This window comes from Phyllostomus discolor, chromosome 5 (assembly GCF_004126475.2).
Source record: "Phyllostomus discolor isolate MPI-MPIP mPhyDis1 chromosome 5, mPhyDis1.pri.v3, whole genome shotgun sequence".
NCBI lineage: Eukaryota > Metazoa > Chordata > Mammalia > Chiroptera > Phyllostomidae > Phyllostomus > Phyllostomus discolor.
The window spans coordinates 161681836-161695494 of NC_040907.2; the positions used below are offsets into that span (position 1 = coordinate 161681836).

At 45.1% G+C, this 13659-nt stretch overlaps 1 protein-coding gene across 3 annotated transcripts in view; it reads right to left on the reverse strand.

The window, feature by feature from the left end:
• GPAM (glycerol-3-phosphate acyltransferase, mitochondrial) overlaps nt 1-13659 on the reverse strand; it is a 62232-nt gene that overhangs the window by 15834 nt on the left and 32739 nt on the right. For all 3 annotated transcript variants that reach the window (XM_028513855.2, XM_028513856.2, XM_036027288.1), the window contains exons 4-11: nt 11480-11553; nt 9113-9226; nt 7098-7244; nt 6460-6556; nt 5713-5849; nt 2645-2744; nt 2113-2325; nt 136-249 (exon numbers count right to left, since the gene is read on the reverse strand). In XM_028513855.2, the coding sequence (XP_028369656.1) occupies nt 136-249; nt 2113-2325; nt 2645-2744; nt 5713-5849; nt 6460-6556; nt 7098-7244; nt 9113-9226; nt 11480-11553 (996 nt within the window). The remainder of the gene's footprint in view (nt 1-135; nt 250-2112; nt 2326-2644; nt 2745-5712; nt 5850-6459; nt 6557-7097; nt 7245-9112; nt 9227-11479; nt 11554-13659) is intronic.

Genomic DNA, 13659 nt, shown 5'->3' on the forward strand with positions numbered 1-13659 from the left:
GCCACTCTTGGCACAGCCCTCACTTTACAGAAGGAGCTGAGGCGAGAGAAGCGGGAGCAGAGGCAGGCGAGAGCCCAGACCCACCGATGCCGCCGCGCCAGCGCCCTGAAGCAGCGTCGTGCGACACACGCTCACCTTCAAGGAAAACGGCTGCGCAAAATCCACGCGGACGCACCCGTAGTTTTTCCGCAGCATTCTGATCACGCCTCTCGCGATGCTCCACAGGCTCTCGTTCTTCTTCGGTTTCCCCTAAATTCCAATTTTGGAAGAATAACAGGGTAAGAAATAAAGCTCACACATACACAAACGTTCTGTTAGCCAAAGAACAGGGTTTTTGTTTCCTTTTGTTTTTATGGAAACTAGAGGCTGTGTTTAAAAACAAACAAACAAACAAACAAACAAAAAAAAAGCATGTATGAACAAGGAAAATAAGTATTCATTGATGAAGACCTGCCAGAAAATATTTAGCATGCAAAGGTTATAAAAGCCGTACTCATGTCATTGGGAGAGGTCATTTGGTCAATGAAAAACAAATCATTTAACACTCATTCAATAATGTCATTCACAAAAATACTACTGCGAGCTAATGAAGGACACAAAGGACCTAGGTTGAAGAGTTACACATATTCTGTAGTTCTCAGATAAAAACAAGATGTCAAAGAGGTCGCTTATCTAAGGTCTGAGGATCACCAGAGTCCAGAGACTTCACATCAGACAGCTGAGTGTCAGATCCAGCCCCAGAGCGACCTTTAAGCTCATTCATTTAGTAAACATTTACTGAGTATTTAAGATGCATAAGGCACAGTGACAGCCATACATAATGGACACAAGACTCAGATATGACCCCACGAGACAGTCAGGTGAGTGGAATACACACTCAGAACAGACACCTACAAACACGAGGTGGAATTTCAAAACAGAGAGACAGATAATAATCCAGGCCTATCACTTAACTTTTAAAAGCTACAATTATCAAGTGCCCTTGAGCTTCTGATGCATTTGGGGCAGTAGGCTTGAAACAGGTACCTTGCCCAAGTCTTCCACACTAAATAAGAACAAAACTAAATTCCTCTGGACCTCGCACAATGCCGGCAGGAATGGTGAGCTGGTAAAAGCATTCTGGAAGACTGTTTGGCAGTATTCGCTAAAGCTGGGTGCACGCAGGCTTTAGGACCCAGCAATTCCACTCTGAGGGACGTGCCCAACGGGAGGCACACACGTGGCCATCGAGAGAAGTGTACACGAGTGATCACAGTCACAAACTGGAAACCAAACTGTTTTTCCGCAGCAGCGCAGGTAACTGTGGTACACTCATGCACGGGACACTGTGCAGCTGTGAGGATAAACAAGCTCCAAGGAAAGGCAACGACAGGGATGAACTGACTGCATAGACGCCGGCTTGAACGAAGGAAACCGGATGCAGAAAGACCGAGCAGGGCACAATGCCGTTTCCATGGAGTTCAAAAACAGGCAGAACTAGTCTATTCCTTAAGAAGCCAAGATAAGTGGTGACCCTTGGGGGGACAGCTATGGGAGGGGCACAAGGGGACTCCCCAGGGTCCTGATCATATTTTCGTGAGTTCAGTGCTGGTTACATGGGTGTGTTCACTTTGTGAAAATTCAAGGGACGTGCTTATGATTTGTGCGTTCATTTTTCTAAAGCTATTATACTTACTTCAATTAAGAGTTTACAAAAACATTAATGCCATTTCTTAATTTAATTTATAGCCGCTTTGTCACCATAGCCCACCAGTCCTTCAGGCTTAACTTAAATCCGCACACACAGAGTAAGCCCCGGGGAAAACAAGCCCCGCAATGCCCCCCCCACCCCCCACTGGAGAGGGCAACTCAGCGCCGAGTGTTCCTCCACTCCCCAGTCCCACGACAGAGACAACACTGGCACACCGGACCCTGTCACCTCCCCTGGTGCAGGCAGGCACCCCAGCAGCACCACCGTCCGCTGACACAGGAGATGGAAGCCACTCACCACACCCACCCACGCCGTGTTTCCTACAATGCTTTGCAACAGGGTGGCACCAAACACATTCCTAATTAATGGGAAAGGCAACGGACTTGAAAGCAAAGAAGATTTTGGACAGGAAGTCCTCTTACCAGCTGTTCGCCATTGTAGTGCCCTTCGATAATGCGATCGTAGGAGATCCCCACAGGTATCACCAGGATGTCGGGGATGGTGTTGGTGCGCACAGTGTCTACCACCACGGACAAAAGCCCTGCCCGCGCGCAGGAGGTCTTTCCACTCCTAGAGCGTGTGCCTTCCAGAAAAATCTCCAAGAACTGTTGCTGTCGCAGCAGCTCAACTACGTGCTGGGATAGAGAAGAAAGGAAAACATGAATTCGAGACCACCGGTCTTAGAAAAGGGTCGGCAGAGTTGAATCTTAAAAAAGCACACACACACAATTTCACTACTGACAAAATAGTTTACTCCCATAAATAATAACAAGATAGCTCCTCTAATGCTATATTTTGATGATCACAAAAAGTAATCACCAAAGCCATACCCAAGCAATGACCAATCAAATAGTTCCTCAGACAACTGTTACTGAAAATCTCAGTCCAGCCCCCGTTTCCTCCCGCGGTGACAACCGCCGCACGGCTGTAGGGGGAGTCGGCGGGGACACGTACCCCGTGCAGCAGAGCTCTGTACAGAACGTCCTTCCGTCCGTCCGGCGTCTCATCCATCCGCCGTCTGATGAAGAAGCCCCCGAGCTTATGGATCAAGGTACTAGAAAGTCAAAGATGCGTTAAGTATTCACCAAGAAAACGTAAAGGGGACACTCAAATCCCGAGTCACTTCAAGACATCTGCCACGCGAACATAAATCACATGCGTTGTTGAAGCTGCTGATGGTGAGAATGCGGACATGTTTCCATTCTCCGTGATGTTGACGTTTCGGTCATTGACACCATTCATCGGTCTTTAGAAGGTCGCTCCGCGGGCTGAGGCTCTACCCCGTCCACCCCGAGCCCAGAGAAGCCCGTCTGATGCAGCACCCTGCAACTTCGACGCTACAGGTTTATGTGGGCTATGAAACTCTGTTACATTTAAAACCCTGTCCAGGGTCTCAAGACACTGACGGTCAGACGTCCCCAAAGGTGCCTGTGGCACATGTGCCACCAAGTGAGCGTGCTGCCACAGAGGCCGCTTCGGAGAAACGTTCTCAAGGAAGCACTGCTCCGAGAGCGGCTCCGTGCAGGGAGGACAGCGTCCTCACACTGCGACCGGGCACAACCGTCTGTCGAAACACGGAGCAAGAATCTGCTCCGTGCGCCTACACACCGGAGTGAAACCATTGTTTTCCACAGCCCCACGTCTCCTTCTGCAACACGGATTGACTTTGGATATGAACTTGAAATGTTCTAGTACTTATGTCGACCTCTCCAAACTCAGAGACTCCTCCTATTCTTTCCAAAGAGAGGGACGTCGATATAACTATAAATGCGAGTATGTGTACACATATATTCGAGGTCTTCTACAGTCAGCATACAAAGGCAACAGGAAGACGGTCCTAGAGCTTAATATTGCTCTTTGGGAGTAAAACTATGCAAAGTAAGTTCATAATGAAGGAGGCGAACCAGCCACAGAAGTAACCCTGGCTGAAGAGTGGGTTGTGAGCGTGCCGGCTGGCACGTGACAAGAGGAAGGTGCTGGCGAACAGGCCTGGCCACCCACAGTCTGTCCCGTCTGAAGGAACAGCGGGCTAAACGGTGACTGGGGGGGCTGTATGCTGAGGACCGTTGGGTTACGAGAAACTGTCAGTGTTTGCAAGTACTGCCAAGAGACAGGTGGAGGACCTGGAGAGAACGAGTATGTGAGTTATTCTGATGACAAAGGAGGCAAACCATTACGGGGCAAGACTTCCCTAGAACCCCAATGTTGCACCAAATCTAAGCCTACCAGCGACTCTCTGATAACGTTCTAATTCAGCTTCGTGGGCCCCTCAGTACTGGGAGGACACAGACATCACTCCCTGGGAAAGCATGTCTGCCCTGGGGGGTCACACGCGCTGGGTGACAGCCAGCTGCCTGCCTGTGTTCCCCGTTAGATGAGGAGCCATCTGAGGGCAAGGTCTAAGATCGTGTTCGCTCTTGCCCATGGCATGGCTGAGTGTCGGCTGACCTCACGAGTGGGCGGCTTCTTGTCAGTGGTTCCCGTGGCCTGCTCAGCCTCAGAACGCTGAGCTATGCGATTAGGAATGAGCTCCTCGGACTGGGGGGCTGAGGATCAGACCTTGAAGCTCGCAAAGGTAACGGCTGCCACTCTGCGAGGCCCCACCTGCGCCCGACCTGCACAACCTGCCAGCCCACCTCCCTTCCAGTTTCTCTCTCCATTCAGCCCCTTACTCCCCACCACTCACAGAGATGATTTCACTGATGCTTTATGCTTTGAAGTTTGAAACTGCAATTTCCCTAACCAGCTACACCTACTCCTTCCTCACCAGTTCCCCATCGGTGGGCGGTCAGCTGTCCCGCCTACCCAGGTCCCTGGTGGGGAACACCCGGGAGTATTCCTCCCTCCACTCCCCTGTCCCTCTCTGGTGAGCCCTGCATCTGGACGAGCATTTGCTCTTGTGCATTCAGCTTGCTAAACACTTTTCCAATCGACACCCACCTGTCTGATGGCACTGCTGTGCTTGTAATTGAAGCCTCCATTCCCTTCTGCTCGAACTACTGCGACAGAGTCAGAATTGTTCTCACTCCTTCTAATCCCCAATGAGCTTACAGATGCAAATCTGACCGTGTCCCTTCTCAAGTACAGGATACACTCTGAACTCTGGGCTGAGAAACTGTTCTGAGCTAGTCCTCAGTGAGTCTGCAGTCACCTCCCCCAGCCTCCACCCTTCCCGATGCATCCGGCATCCCAGACCTACTGAGTCAGCCGCTGTGGCCTAAGCAAACCACGCTGTTGAGTCTCTCTGCCTCTTCACATACTACTTCCTCTGAATGGAATGCACTTCATCCTCCCGAAAACCTCTAAACCAGTCAATACACAGCTTCATGTGACACTGTAGTCATTGCAGGTTTCTAGCTCTTCGAAATGACAAGATGGATGTTATCAGGTATGGTTCTTCTTAGCTACCTTTATACCATCAGCACCACCCCAGCTCTCCACTCTTACCCCCCTACTGCCAAGCCTGATACAGTAACTTGCTATCTTGTCTTTCCAGTGGCCTCGTATCGATTTGGTACATATTGCCCATAAAGTTTAGAGACTCACAGCTCACCAAGTGTCCCATATAACACACAAAATTAATGGTGAATGTCCTCATGCTTTTTTGTATTTTTCAAATTTTTCACCATGAACATGCATTACTTTTACAATGAAAATTAAAAAAAAACCCTAACATCTTTACAATCATATGTTAAAAGGTTTAATTAGCGTAGCTCAGTGGATTGAGCGTGGGCTGCAAACCAAAGTGTCGCAGGTTCGATTCCCAGTCGGGCCACATGCCTGGGTTGCAGGCCATGGCCCCCAGCAACCGCACATTGATGTTTCTTTCTCTCTCTCTCTCTCTGCTCTCTCTCTCTCTCTCTCTCTCTCCCCGCCTCACTTCCCTCTCTAAAAAATAAATAAATAAAATCTTTAAAAAAAATTTTTTTAAAAGGTTTAATTAAAAAAACAAAACACACACACACACAAGTTCAGACTATAACCTTTCCCATACATCCAACGACAAGAGAAGCCAGCCTCACCTGAAGATGGGGATGTTGAGATTGTTGCCGGAGGCGATGTACGGAGCTTTGATGTTGTGGCAGAAGAGAACGAACGTGAGCAGCAGGTAGTCAATGTGGGACCGATGGACCGGAAGAAATAGAAGGGGCAGGTTCGTCTAGTGGAAGGAAAAATGCCCAAGGTCAAGTTCAATCACACTTTACAATCTCAGATTTGGTTAGTCACTCAAACACTAGCTAACCAGTGACTCAGTCTTTAAAAATGTTTCCCAATAACACGAATTCTTTCCCAATTGAAAGCCTCCACATGAAAGAATTCAATTGAATTCTTTCAATTTAATATTTATCTAGCTAAAAAACACTACAGAAAAAACATCAACGAAGAAGAGTAACGATGCGTTCAGGGTGAGTCTGTATCCCTGAGAGGCAGCTTAGGTTTTAGACTCAAGCCTGGTTCAGTTTGAAATCCTGGGCAAGTCACGTGTTAGCCATGACTGGTAAACATTTCTTCATCTATTGGAGCCTTTCTTTCCTCATTTATAAAGTAGGGACCGTTCTACCTGATTTCCAGAATTGTCGCAAGGTAACTCACTACAGCAATCCTGCATACGGCTGGGAGGTCCCCCTACCCCACTGCCCCTCCTCACAAACACAGCTCCCGGGTGGGTTGCAATGCACAGTGGTAGACGAGAGAACATTTCTGAAAGAATTCTACAATCACTCTACAAGCGTGGGGAAGATGGAATGACAGATCCACATATGTCTTGCCTCAGTTGCAGCTTTAACCATCTCGAGTTGACCCTTGTGAATCTGAATGTTCCAGAAGAAGCTGTTGAACAGTTTTAGCAGCACCCATCCAGTCAGCCTGAAAGTAAAAACAAAAACAAAAGAAAGAAGAATGTGAGTGTGCGTGTGTGTGTGTGTGTAGTGCTTGCAAGCAACTCTGTGTGTACATGCATGTGTATAACTGAATTGTGGAATCAAACAGCCAACTTTACATGTACACTACTTATGAAAGTATCCATTTATTATGGGCAAAAATCTTATATTTCACTCTAATAGCACATTTTAGACTGGCGAATATTTCGGTGAGCAGAAATGACAGGAAACCCCTCCTTTAAGACACGGGTATGCGAAAGCCGGCTCACAACTAGTCTAGAGCACAAATATCAGCAGTAATACGACTGCTATCATTCAGCAGAGGATAAGACCCCTGAAAGCCTCCCACAGCGCCCCCTCCCACAGCAGCTGAGTAAGAACATAGGGAGGAGTCGGGTTTAACAACAGAATGTGTTAAAACATCTGGGACCAAGCGCCCCGGGCTGGGGAAGGAAGACCAATGGTTCAGTCCTGTCTGCTCAACACAGACGGCTCTTGTTGAAAACTTCTGCCTTGCCTGGTGGTACCTGATCATTGCTGGTGAGACAGTGGCAACCATTTCTTGCAGGATCCTTCTGGCTTTCTTTCTCACTTTATTGATGGCTTTGGACTGCTGCTGAGCCGAACCGTCAGGGTTTAATTCAGCAGCCACCTGGGCAATGGCATCTTGCACCCTGATTTGAAAATGGAAAGACAGGCAAGTCAGCTGGCTGCATGCTACATTCTGTATTCAGTGTTTTGTAAACCATAGCTACAAATCACAAAATGAAATGTACCTTCTCTCTAATACGTGGTAACATGAGAGAGTAAGCCCAACTGAAAAGTCTTTTCATTGCCTGCCCGTTAAATATTAAAGATATCATATTCCTAAAGCAATGAACCCCTGAGGACTCTGGAAGACCAATTTAGGAATTTAATTTGAATGCTCTGTGAATTTCAATGTTCCGGTTACTCTGTGAGAGACACAAAGCTGCACTCTAGCAGAAGAGAGGAAAGGAAGATAATCCATTTAGGCTTGTATTTCAGAGGCATCCAAAACCCACTGCCAAAGTAGTATCTAATTTTACTTCTGAAGACCTAATTAGTCATTTGTATTCTGACCTTTAGAACTGTATGTGAAACTCCCTAGGAGGGATACAAGGGGGACATAAATATATTTACAAGTGTTTTCTAATCAAACCAATGATTTTTCAAAGGCAGAGCTGAAGAGGAGGAAATCGGCACAGAACAGTAGCAGCGAGGGCAAAGGGAAGACTCTGTCCCGTTTGATAAACCCTCCACGTGAAGCAGGGAAGAATGCATGCGGTTAAGCCTCCTTGAATCACTTCTAACATTCTGGTCTCTAGTGAAAATACCTGGGTAGCATAAAACACATGGGAAGGTTTTTACCTAGAAAACAGAATATGTGATAATCCAAGGAGTTTCAAGAATTGTGTTTTCTCCTGCTGTTGCTACTATTAGACAACTGTACAGCAAAACTCCACACAGCCCCACAATCCCTTTACACGAAAAGACCAGCCCCACAGGACACGGATCACCCTAAGTCTATCCTTTGGGTAGCGTTTATTTCAATCTGGCCAGTGATGTTTTCACCAGCAATTGACGTGATTATGACACCTCCACTATCAAATAGTCATTCATTCACTCAATAAATATTTGAGTACCTATCATGTGCCACCACTGTTCAGGCCTTAACGACCACCACACAGGGCCTGCATTGCTGGGCATCTGTCAATCCACCCACCTCCAGCTGCCCAAGTCCAGGCAGATGTGGAGCACAGGCCACACCCATGAGGTGGAATAGAGACCAACCTTCTTCCAGCACACCCCCCCCAACTGGCCGTATTCTCGCGCCTGGTCTTTAGGATGATTCATATCCCCACTCCATCGGAGCTCAGGCCAGTCTCTTCAATTTGTAAGCAAGCTCCTCAAAGAGCTAGGACAACATCTTATTCTCTGAAAACTCCTAACAATGACTTTCCAGCATAAAAATTTGTGCCTAGGTGCTCAATAACTGTTTGACCAAACTCACATCTCGTTTGGCTATAAAATAGAAAATGCAATGTCTTTAACATTCATCTCACAAAACATGTAACAGAGAACTCGGGAAATCTGTGCATGTATCAGAAACCCACTGATGTGTTCACCCATGAAACAAGACTGCTGTTCTCACAGGGCACTGCTCACCCAAGCCACCTGTCCTGCCTTTCCTCGGTTCCCCTCTGGAGCTTAATATTTAACTTGGCAACGCGGATGCTTCTGGAGACAGAGTCCCAGAGACACGGAAGCAGGGGTGTCCAAGCCTGGATGGCTGTGAGTGCGGCCCAAGCCAAAGTCATAAATTCACTTAAAACATCATGAGATTTGTTTTTGTGATTACATGTCGCAATGTATTTAATGTGTGACCCAAAACAACGCTGCTTCTTCCAGTGTGGCCCAGAGACACCAAAAGGTCGAACACTCTGCACTCCAAGTTAACAGAGGAAATGACTTCCTCATTCCCGCCCTATCACCATCCCCGCCTCTCCCCTATCACCCTTACCGACTGCTGTTCAGCACATTTTCTGTCACATTGGTCGCAAACATGCCTTTATGGACATCTCGCTCTTGAACAAAAAGCACGTAAGAAAGACGCCTCGCAAGCCATCCTCGGTGCCTACAATGTGAAAGCCATTCAACAGAGAAGTACTTTAGTACATTTTAAATGAGTTGCTTATGTCATACAGGGGTTGCTCTCCAGTAAAAACAAGGCCTCGTTTCGTCTACCCCCGAGACTGGGCTTCTCATGCAGCAAATTCTCCTTAGGAGCTCAAACAATTTCATTCCCAATGCCTTTCATGTATTCTCAGCTAAAACTTAAACTTGGAATCTGTGTATCGATGCTGGAATAGCATTATTTTGCAAAATAATAACCCAAATACAAAAACAAAGAAATAAAAAATCATACTTTATAATGCCATAAAAAAGAAGTGAATATATTTAATGATATATATATATATATCATTATATATATATATATATATATATATGCATGCACAATACATCTTATAGCTATAGCTATGTGCTATAAAAGATGATTTGGAAGTCTCTTCCTACCATCCAGGGCTAATTTTGTAGTTGCTGTCATTGTAATTCTAAGGTTCTATTGTGGGCTCACAAAGCCAGAAAAGTTCTTGCTCTTAAAAAATAAAACACACACACACATTCAACGTGGCTAAGGGATGGGACACACTCCTCCCAGCGACTCTGTGTCATCTGGATGAGGAGGCTGGGGACAGGCCTCCCGGAATAAGAATGCTACAAACCATTATGCAATGCTCTGATACCATTCATACTGATTATATAACACCTCATTACCATTCCCACCATAACGATGTGCACATAAACAGATTTCAATTATAAATGCATCAGCTCTGAAAAGCCCTGGAGCAAGGAAAAGTAATCTGAGGGAGAACTGTTTATGACTCACATGCTCCTTCATCTTTCCTTTCCGACGTTCTCTCTTCCTTCCTCCTTGCCTTTCTCTGCATTCTCTGAAAACTTGGCCCAGTATGTCCGGTGTTTAACTCTAACCTCCTTCCTCAGTGAAAAGTTTCAGAATTATGACTGGAATGCACAAAGTCCAGACTCTCTATGAGACCCCTTTGCAACTGACTGAAAGCTGTGTATATGTGTAAAGACATTCAGGCTTTGCTTCCTGTAGCACGCAGAAGAGCTAAAAAGCCAACTCAACTGCACAGGCAGCTTGTTACTCTGAATAATTTCACTTTGTCTTGTCAACATAGCTTTTTTCTCTTGACTGCCTCCAACTGAGGGCAATACGTGGACCCTTTGCCTTTTTACATTAAATGTGAACTTACATGATGAGGAGACCCTATGAGATCTCTTTTCTTAGGGTCTTAACCATGTCAAGCAAGGGAAAGAAGTATCAATGAACCAAAATCTCTCCTGTCACCTTTAAACTTAAGAGAGGGGGAGGTGGGAGGGAGGAAGAAAGAAGACAGGGGAGCATGAAAATGGGAAAAATACATCCCTTCAGTTTGGCTGAATTTAAAAAAAAAAATCTTAACTAACATACATGTGGATATTGTCATGCTCATGTGACCTCGTCATCAAAATACAGACCATCACATCAGAAAGATTCAACATTTAAGCATTTCATTTCTTGGACCCGTTTTTCATAAGAATTCAAAAGCATTTCTCATCACCTGAGCTTACTGCTTACTGATGCCAGGCGCTTGCTCACTCACTCTCAGGCTCAGAAGCACTGGCAGCAGTTTTGGCTGCCGTTGCTCCCTGCCTCGGAGACACTCACACCACCTCCCCACCCTCCGGTCTCCTCCCCTAGCCTAGATTCACAGGAACAAAGCCTCTTTTCTCCGCTCCGGGGCCTCACAGCCTCTCCCCATTTGCCTGGAATTTGGAAGTAAGAATCCTAAGAAAAGTCTTAAGCTAATAATTTCTTAAAGAACGTTTGCTCAACAGAGGAACATATTCTCTAAAACTCTAGATTAGCTTTACTTTTTTTAAGCACAAAATAGCTATCCTTTATTTAAGTATAAACTGGTCGTAACAAAGCGTAAGACATTCAAACCTACACCTGTCCTCAGACAGATCTTTAACACAATTTAGAATACTTCGGATGCAAAATCGATACATGAATATGTTAGAGAAAGCTGTTAGTGATATCTGCACTCTCCAGAAAATGTTTATTATATAACTACAGCAGTGGTAATAACAATAGGTCTCTTGGGTGGTTATATTGTTTCCAAATTTTAGATAAAGCCGCTTGTGTCAGAAGCTCATATTCTATTCACTCTCAAAAACATGAGACTCATCTTAAAGTGCACTAGTTACAATGGAGTTTTTCTTCTGAGGTGTACTAGAAGTGTAAGAAATTTCTTTTTACCTTGTGTGCGTTTCGTTGATATAAATAACATTCCGCAAACCCAGAGACGGGATGCTGGGGTTGAAAAACTTATCCTGCGGCAGACAAAACAAACACAGAGGTAAACACACAACTGGAGTGCTGCTGGCGAGCCCACATGGCCGGTCCTCGCCAACTTCCAGAATTCAAGCATGACCTCAGGCGTCAAAGTGATGACGAAAGATTATGTTTTATTGAAAAGGGCCTTTTAGCCTTTAGAGAAGGTCACAAACTCAAAATTAACCCTTAACAGCTTGCAAAGGAAATGTGCCTCCCCCTTTCCTGCCCCACTCCCCACCCACACTCCCACCCCACAGAATCGGAGCTACAGCGTGCTTCAGTCATTGGCAGAGATGCTGGAGATTTCAGTGTTGCCAAAATAGAAAACGATTATGCTAAAAGTGACATGCACATTTTTTAAAAAACAAAACCAATGTAGAGAAATGAGTGGTTATTTTCACGTGAGTACCAACATACCAGACGTTCCAAACTGAACAGGAGAATCACTACTATTTGAAAACTTCCAAGTGAGTGCATACTTTCGGGGGTAAATGTGGACTTAATCTTTGAAGTTCAAGGGAAGGGATTCACGGCCAGTTCCCACAATATACCAAGGAGATACTTTGTATCGTGGCACTGACGCTAGGCGTTAGGCTACAATCAATACTACTGGTGGCACGCTCTGTCACTGAAATAAAAGTGTGATTGTTCTGCAAATAAAGTTGCATTACTAACAAAAAGAAGGGACATGCACTTATAATTAGATAATTAAACCTCCCAATAGTCCTGATACATAAGAATTATTATCCCCATTTTAGAAACAGGAAAACTGAGGCTGACATGAGTTTAAGATTCAATCCTGGATCTTGCTCCAAAGAGCATGGTCTTGCTATTCCTTTAAAACAAGGGTTCCACTTAGTGAGATAACATGTGGTTAAAGGTCATTCTCTTTACAGGTAACCTTAAAAGATAATCCAGCAATACCTGCTGAAAAGAAAAAGCCTGTAACATAATGTGAACAAAAGGTAAACTTGGCACAAATAAATGCTGAGATAATGTATTATCAACAAAAGCTGTAAAAATAGCCCTGGCTGGTGTGGCTCAGTGGACTGAGCGTGGGCCTGTGCACCAAAAGGTTGCCGGTTCGATCCCCAGTCAGGGCACATGCCTGGGTTTCGGGCCAGATCCCCAGTTGGGGACACATGAGGGACCACCACACGCTGATGTTTCTCTCCCTCTCTTTCTCCTTCCCTTTCCCTCTCTCTAAATAAATTAATAAAATCTTAAAAAAAAAACATGTAAAAATACTACATGAAATCTTCTTAGAGAAAAGGGAAATAAGATTTCAAAGAAAGGGTAACAAATATCAAAAAATTACAGTAAAAATATTGCCAAACAAATATGTTAAATAAACATGCCATGGAAGAATTTAAGATGAAGTTCGGCTCCTATATTTAGGTACTATAGTACCTACAGTTCGGGTACTATATTTAGGCAAGAATCAATTATCTGTATTACTCACCAATCCCTGCCCCAAACCATCACCACCACAAATAATTCCCTATTCTCTCTCCTGACTTAATAACACGTTAGAGTTAAGGTATTACTTCAGTTTTTTAAGCATTCGAAATTACAATTAGATGAGATGACAGATCTGAAAAAAAAAAAAAGAAAAGCCACATGATCTTCTATTTAAATCTCTATTTCTATTGGCCTATTAACTTGAACTGGCCTTACTCCTACACTAGAAATTTCCGCGATCCTTCAATGCTCCCAAATTCTTAAGCTCTTGCAGCAAAGCACTTGTGATTTAAAAGGGACAATATTTAGCCCTGGCCGGGTGGCTCTGTTCATTGGAGCATTGTCTCATACATAGAAAGGTTTGATTCCTGGTCAGGGCACATACCTAGGCTGCAGGTTCAGTCCCTGGGTGGGGCAGGTGTGGGAGGCAACCAATTGATTTTTCTCTCTCTCCCTCTGTCTCCCTTTCTCTCACCGCACCCCCGGTTTCTTTCCCTCCCCCTCCCACCTTCCACTCTCTCTAAAATCAATAAACATATCCTCAGATAAGGATACAACAATAAAATAAAATAAAGGAAAATATTTCTATCAACACACTCAGGCATATTTAACATAAACTGCTTGGGTCCCACACGAATCTC